Here is an 8,426-nt window from a genome sequence, read left to right as displayed (position 1 = left end):
AAAAAGGAACAAAGCGAGCTGAAAGAAGGAAGAAAAAAGAGCCTAGTGATCGCCAAGTCCATTTGGCGAGTCGACGAGTGACCATTTGACCACCTAAAGTTCCAGTGTGCCAAGCCCTGAAGGAGAAAATCAAGTTGGCGAGAGAAAGGAGCAGTCGGCGGATCGCCGAGTGGTTCCGCGATGCAGTATTAGATCGCCCAAAGTTACAGACCTGGAGGATGTTAAAGGCCAAAGCAAAAGGGCGATGGAATTGACCAAAGGGGGGATCGCCGAGTTGATCGGTGAGCCCGACTTACTGCGCCGAATGGTCCTTCGCAGCATATTTTTGGCGACTATAAATACGTTTTTGAACATTTAGTATCATATCTAATCTTTAATCAAGTTTTAATAATTCTCTAAAAGTACAAATATATCTAACATTTAATAATGCTCTCATAAGGTATATTAATCAATTTTGGTCTAGTGCAGCTAAACCTGAGGTGTTTTATCATGATGAAGGATATTATGTGATTCGATTTGCTTCGATTGATGATATGAACCAAATACTTTACTCAGGTCCATATACCATCAACAATAGACCTATAATACTCAAGCCATGGACAACAAATTTTGATTTCAACAAGGAATTCCCCACAAAAATTCCTCTCTGGGTGAAGTTTCCCGAGCTGCCTATGTCATGTTGGGGTAAATGATCTTTGAGTCGAATAGCAAGTGTCATTGGAGTCACTATTTATGCTGATGAATGTGCTGCTAAACAAACAAGGATATCCTATGCTCGAATGTTGATTGAAGTGAATATCACACAAACATTGCCCGATAAGATTGTGGTGATGGATCCTAATGGTAATAAGTTTGAGCAAGAGGTTTTCTATGATTGGAAGCCTAAGTTCTGTCATAAATGCTCAATGGTAGGTCATACATGCACAAAGAAAATGCCACAACCTCAGGCTCCACAACCTAGGAGGAGACAAGAACCTAGTAGAGTAGGTAAAGAATGGAAGCCTACTGGTGTGATCAGGGAACCTGCACTAGACATACTTGAAATTTCAAAGAAGAATCAAGTAAGAAATATTCTTACTCAGGATGCAAAGGAGAATGTAGATCAGCAGGAGATTAGCCAAAAAAGTGTCACATATACATGCCTCAATATAAGGAATCAAGAAGCAGCAAATGAAAGTCCAGATTTTAACTTGACAAACTTTCCTTTATTGGGGTCCTGGCCAAAGAAGAAAGAATGGGATGGGAGAAGATTGAGTGGACAGGTGCAACTTCCTCCTGATAAAGGAGACATAAGAAGCACTATCTAATGAGTTGGCTTATATGGAATGTGAGAGGACTAAATAAGTGGCATAAACAAAAAGAATTAAAACTCTACCTGAGGAATAAATGCATCAAAATGGCAGCACTGTTAGAAATCAAAGTCAAAGCTCATAAGGCTCATAAGGTACTTGTAAATGTATTCCCAGGTTGGCATTCACTGAATAATTATTCATGGGCTGTAAATGGTAGAGTTTGGATAGTGTGGAATCCAAATTATTACCAGATTACTCATATTAGATCTACTTCTCAATCAATTCATTGTCTGATAAATGGTAACAATGGGACACTGGTATGTTTTATTACTGTTATATATGCATATAACTCTATTGAACAGAGAAAGGTCTTATGGGCAGAACTATCAAGCATTGAACAAATGGTGGATAAACCTTGGTTAATTGCTGGTGATTTTAATGCTGTGTTATATCCAAATGATAGGGTATATGGTGCACCAATCTCTCTAGCAGAAACTCAAGATTTTTCAAATTGTATTCATAAGCTGCAGCTGAATGAAGTACCATGGAAGGGTGATTATTATACCTGGTCAAACAAGCAGTTAGGAACTGATAGAATTTGTAGTAGAATTGATAGAGTCTTTGGCAATCTTGATTGGCTGATGACTTGGGGTCATGTGATTACTAAGTATGATCTCCCATATTTTTATGATCACTCTCCTGTGATACTCACAATTGCAAACAACCGGTGGACATGCAAGGTATCTTTCAGATTTTTTAATATATGGGCAGAACATAGTACTTTCATGGACAAAGTTGCAGAAATATGGCAAAAACATATGGCTCCAGGAACAATGGCAAATATCTGGGGAAAGTTGAGAGCATTGAGGCAAGTATTGAAAGATCTGAATATTGAGGAGTTCAAAAGCACAACCACTAAGATAAATGTAGTTAGACAAGAATTGTTGCAAATACAGGAACAAATCAATCAACAGTGCACTGATGAGCTACTATGTAATGAGAAGCAAACTTTATTGGATATTGAGAAATGGAGCCTTGTTGAAGAAAGTGCACTAAGACAAAAGTCCAGAGCAAAATGGATACAACTAGGAGATGGTAATAATAAATATTTCACAGCAGTGATCAAGGAGAGAACTAACAAGAAGATCATGCGTGAGCTGACTTCACTTAGAGGCACCAAACTGAACACACCAGAAGCTATTAAGGAGGAAGTGGTAGAGTTTTATAAGGCACTAATGGGATCCAGCACTACATCTCTACCTGTTGTAGATAGGAACACTATGAAGAAAGGATCCACAATTACTTATGAGCAAGGAGTTGCATTATGTGAAGATGTTATGGATGAGGAAATCTGGAAGGCACTAACCTCTATTGGAGATGATAAAGCACCTGGAGTGGATGGTTATAATACGTATTTTTACAAGAAGACTTGGAGTATCACCAAAGATGACATGTTGATGGCTATCATAGAGTTTTTTCAGACTGGAAAATTGTATAGACCAGTTAATTGCACTGTAATCACATTGGTCCCAAAAAATTCCAGTCATGTGAATATAAAATAATATAGGCCCATAGCTTGCTGCACCATCATATACAAAGTCATTGCTAAAGTCTTAGCTACAAGGATGCAGAAGATTATGGCACATATTATCAGTGAAGCACAGGATTCATCCCAGGAAGAAAGATTGATGATAACATCGTCCTTGCTACTGAACTGGTTAAAACATACTCTAGACAACACATTTCTCCAAGATGTATGCTAAAAATTGATCTACAAAAGGCTTATGACTCTGTGGAGTGGATTTTCTTGGAACAGGTTCCAGAGAATTTGTGTTTTCCTCAGAAGTTCATTCAATGGATCATGGAATGTGTTCATACTGTGAATTATACAATCATGGTAAATGGTGAGACCACACCACCCTTTAATGCTGCAAGAGGGCTTAGACAAGGAGATCATATCTCTCCTTACTTATTTGATATATCTATGGAGTATCTGAGTAGATGCCTTGCTGAAGTTAGAGATTTTGAAGGGTTCAAGTTTCATCCTAAATGTGGCAGATTGAATATAACTCATTTATGTTTTGCAGATGACCTCCTACTCTTTAGTAGAGGGGATCAAAAATCTGTAAAAAACATATATCAATGTTTCAAAAGTTTTCCCAAGCATCAGGACTGCAGGCAAACATGAATAAAAGCTCAATATATTTTGGTGGGGCTGTTGTGCAAGAAAAACTGAATATACTCCAGCAAAGTGGTTTTGGATGTGGTGATTTTCCTTTCAAATATCTTTGTGTCCCTCTTTCCACCAAGAAACTGACTATTATGCAGTGGTCGCCCCTTGTGAATAAAATTATTGCTAGAATCTCTTCCTGGACTGCTAAGAAGCTATCATATGCAGGAAGAATACAACTGGTTCAATCTGTGCTATTTGGTATTCAAGCATACTGGTCTCAACTCTTCACCATTTCTGCAAAAGTTCTCAAACTTATTGAGTCATACTGTATAAGTTTCACTTGGTCAGGATCTAATACTATTACTAAGAGAGCATTGATAGCATGGGACAAAGTGTGTTTGCCTAAATCAGTTGGAGGCATGAACCTCATTAACATCAGGATGTGGAACCAAGCTGCTATTGCAAAAACCTATTAGGATCTTGCTCACAAATCTAATAAGTTACGGATTAGATGGATCCACTCATTTTACATAAAAAAAAATCAACAGTTCTTCACTGCATCGATTCCAAAGCAAGCCTCATGGATGGTCAAGAAGATCCTTAATGCTAGGCTGACTTTAGAGCAAACACGAAAGTAAAATGATCAGGTAACTATTGGCAGCCTTTACTTGTGTCTACTTGGAAATAGACTTAGAGTGCCCTAGAAATGTCTGATGTTTGTCAATTATGCACGACCAAAAGCCATTGTTACAATGTGGCTCTAATTACAAAACAAGCTACCAACTAGTGATAGGTTGGTTTCATGGGGGATGGTTATAAATCAACAATGCAAGATGTGTCAACATGATCTCGTAAACACTGTGAGTTTACGAGAGATGTCTGGAGGAAGCTGATGACATGGATCAAATGGCCAATCTATACTTCAGATGCTTGGGCCACACACATGAAGAGGATTATAGAGAAAGCCAGAGGTAACACTCTCACTGCACAGATGTTTAGACTAATGTATGCAGACTGGAGCCATGCAGTGTGGAGAGAAAGAAATCACAGAATCTTTGAAGACAAAAGTAGAAATTTTGATTACATTGCGAAAGAGATAGCTTATATGTGTTGTATGAGGGCTCATAAGGCCATGAGTTCTAGGCTGCAACAACTTAGCTTTTAGTTGAAGTTGTATCTCCTTTGAGTTTTGTTTCTTTGATTAACAAACTGTGATGTAGTTTGTTATGCTTTGTAAATACCAGATGCTGATTAATGAATATACAGTTAATTACCAAAAAAAAAATATCTAACATTTTAAATCTAGTTGAAACTCATCTCTCACTTTTCTTTTTGCATTCAAAAGTTCTTGTATTTTCACAACTGCAAATCTTTTTTAGTGCAGATGGAATGCTATTTTTGCACTCACATAATATTTTACGTATTTGATCTATCATTGTTACTTTTTTGACACATGTTAACTAAGAAGCGATTTTTGGATATAGCATTTCAAGAAATGTCCTATGTTTTTTATACGTTATCCTCTTATCATCATACATTGAATGTTTTTAGTAAAGATACAATGAATAATATTTGATTATTAAGAAACAACGAATATTATGTATAATGAATTAATTTTACAATGAATCATTGGATTCTTGAATTTATTTTACAAGGAATCATTTAACAAAAAATATAGGGAAAAGGGACAAATATACCCCCCCAAACTTTTGAAAATAGTATGTCAATACCCTCCATCATACTTTTCGTCCATTAGTGCCCTCGCCATCCAATTACTAGTGCACATTTGTCCGTCCCACTAACGGAAGACTCATTTTGTACACGTGTGAGGAGTCCGAGATTTGGACTCATTTGGGGCTTTGTTTATATAGATTTCGTGTCCTCAAATGCTTAATTTGTGCCATAAACTGATGTTAAAGCCTTGAGTTGTAGGTATATGAATTGAGAAGCAAAGCAAGGACACTAACAGGCAAAAAGGTACAAAACAAACTGAAGAAGTAAAGAAAGGCGAGCCTGATGATTGCTAAGAGCACTTGGCGAATCGCCGAGTGGCTATTTTGACCGCTAAAGTTCTAGTGTGCCAGCCTTGAGGGAAGAAACCAAGTTGGCGACAGAAAAGGGGCAATCGGCGAATCGCAGAGCAGTTCCGCGATGCCAAGAGTGATCGCCCAAAGTTATAGGACTTGAGGATGCTGAGAGCCAATGCAAAAATACGATAGAAAGAGCAGGAGGCGGTTCGCCGAACCACTCGGCGATCCCGACTTACCTCGCCTAATGGCCCTTCGTGGCTTATTTTTGGCAACTATAAATTATATTTTGAACAGTTAACTTGGTATGCTGAATTATTCTAGAACAGTTTTCTCTTGAGTTTTTGATAGTTTCTTAGTAGACTTGAAGGCTTTTTTAGACTCAATTTGGAGATTTTGCATGTGGGTTTTGAATTTTCTGCAAATTGAAGCATTGTAAAGGCTTAATTACTCCTACCCAGTTGATGGCTAATCGATTTGGTAACCGTTTTACTTTTTTATGATGTTCGGCTAAAACCCTAATTCTTGGGGTGTGATCATGTGATTATGTGTTGAATTAGTTTATGGGTATTGTTAATTACTAGTTTAAATGCTATATTGAAGTGGGTTTAATCATTAGTTGTGGTTTAATTTATGAATTGTAGTTGCAAATGCAGTTTTAACCTTGTGTTCTTAGCTTGCTCAAGAGAGAGGTTTTAGAACTAAGATTATTGATTAATGATTTGTAGGTATTAGGTTGAGCTGGGTTCAACTCGAGGGAGTGAATCCTAAACCCAATCCTACTCATATAGCTCGAGAGAGTGAATAAATTAAGGTGTGAGTTGTTCTTCATTGGTATGCTTGTTGATGTTTGTAAGAAATCACCTGATTCGGGATAGTTGTTTGAGAGAAAGCTATCTCCCTTATAGTCTAGCCTACCCACTGATTTTAGCTATTTACTAGTAGTTTCAATTACCCATATATCAAAATTTGCCTATAATCGATCACATCCCGAGAATTTCTCTCCTTATTGTTATTTCAATTGTTTGTGACTGTGGTGTAGTTGATAATTGCAAACCAAAAATCCCCCATCTGACATTCGTGTCACCTCTTTTTATTTGTTTCATGTTTTTTTTTCGATAATTTTTATTCCTATATCTAGTTAGATCACATTCATACTTCTTGATTGAATTTGAACATGTACCGCTCCTTGTGGGATTCGACCCCAACTCAATTATTGGGTTATGATTGCTTAACGATCGTTTGCACTTAGAATTGAATGAAGTGTATTTGATAAACGTTAAACTAATCAACGTGGCACAATCCTATGCCTCAACCCGGTTTGACCAAATATTTAACCCAAATTTCAAATACATGTTTAACCCGCTCCATTACTCATTTAACTCACCTGATACAACCATTACCCACATTGGAATGTGATGTTCATGTTCGAGAACCCCACGAAGAAATCTCGAACATGTGTTGAAATTTGAATCTGAATCGAATCTTTGTGATTGTGGGGTGGTTGAAGATTTGAATTTGTTTTTTTGATTTTAATTAACAAGAAGAAGATTCCATAAACATTCCAGAACTTTGTTTCCATTTGGGGAAGAAACATAAGTTGTATTAGCTTAGAATTCCATTTTCCTTTCATGGGGTTCATTTTTTTATTTATTTTTGCAGAAATTGAAAATAATTTTGAGGTGTATTGCGTAATTTGATTGGAATTTTTCAAGTTGAAGTTCATGTTTGAGAACCCCCAATATGTTGAATTCTGAATCTATATCAATGTTTTGGGATTTTGGGGTTGAACAATGTACAAATTTGAATGAAAACTACAAATGAAACTCACTTTCTCGAAGAATTGGCGGATCAACTACAAATAGGATCTAAATTCTATATAATTTCAGTCTCTGCTGGAAGTTATCCTTCCTCGAATTGCATCAGACGTATACCGCTCAGGCTAAAAGGCGTGACTTTTATTTCTCCGATAATCAACTACAAATGAAACTCACTTCCTCGTGATTTAATCAACAACGATCATGCTAACAAGCTTTGGCAAATAATTCTACCTCTTTCTTTACCAAAAAGGACATACAAGTAGTAGAGAATGCAAATAAATTGCAATGTTTTGATCTGGTTATGTTTTATCTCCAATGAAACAGGAATTTTTCGATTACTCTAATTAATTTTTTCCTTGATAGATGATGTTAATTAATTTAATTTGCAGAAACTTTATCCAAAGCAAAGTGATTTTGAGTCTCTTCTTCAAGATTTTAGCGTGGCGTTTTTTTCTTTGCAGAATTAGGTGTTTTAATTTTTCGATCTCTTTTATTTAAATCTTCAAGTAGATGATTGAAAGAGTATATGGAAAGATAAAATAAGAAGAAGAAGAAGAAGGGTGTGAGGGGGTGGGGGACGGTAACGACGGTGGCGACCTTGCGAGGAAGAAGAAGAGATAAAGTAAATGGGGCTTTTTCTTTAGGTTTGTAGATAGTTTGTTAAATGGGTAATGGGGCAGGTTAAACGGGTATTTGAAATTTGGGTTAAATATTTGGTCAACCGGGTTGAGGCGTAGGATTGTGCCACGTGTACAAAATGAGTCTTCCGATAGTGGGAGGGGTAAATGTCACTAGTTATTGGACGGCGGGGGCACTAATAGACGAAAAGTATGATAGAGGGTATTGACATACCATTTTCAAAAGTTCGAGGTATATTTGTCCCTTTTCCCAAAAATATATTATAATGAATCATACATATACATTGTACTTTATGTATAATGAATTTAATTTTTTATATAAATTCAATAAATATGATACATAATTTAGTAAGATACAATGATTTGATATATTCATTATATTTTATGTATAGTAAAAAATTGTTTTACGTCAATTCAATAAATATGATACATAAATTAGTAAGATACAATTATTTTGATGTAATCAAAATTAACCT

The 8,426-nt window shown here is 36.3% G+C and overlaps 1 protein-coding gene across 1 annotated transcript; it reads left to right on the top strand.

Moving 5' to 3' along the window:
* Positions 1–1,396: 1,396 nt before the first annotated feature.
* On the top strand, positions 1,397–3,941 carry LOC107057881 (uncharacterized). The gene is made up of 3 exons (XM_015302953.1): positions 1,397–2,806; positions 3,109–3,306; positions 3,447–3,941. Exons 1-3 carry the CDS (start codon positions 1,397–1,399, stop codon positions 3,939–3,941), a joined length of 2,103 nt encoding a protein of 700 aa, XP_015158439.1.
* The last annotated feature ends 4,485 nt before the right edge of the window (positions 3,942–8,426 follow it).

The sequence above is a fragment of the Solanum tuberosum genome, unplaced genomic scaffold (genome assembly GCF_000226075.1).
Source record: "Solanum tuberosum cultivar DM 1-3 516 R44 unplaced genomic scaffold, SolTub_3.0 scf00396, whole genome shotgun sequence".
Classification (NCBI taxonomy): domain Eukaryota; kingdom Viridiplantae; phylum Streptophyta; class Magnoliopsida; order Solanales; family Solanaceae; genus Solanum; species Solanum tuberosum.
Note: the sequence above shows the minus strand (reverse complement) of the source record. Positions and strands in the feature narration are given on the sequence as shown.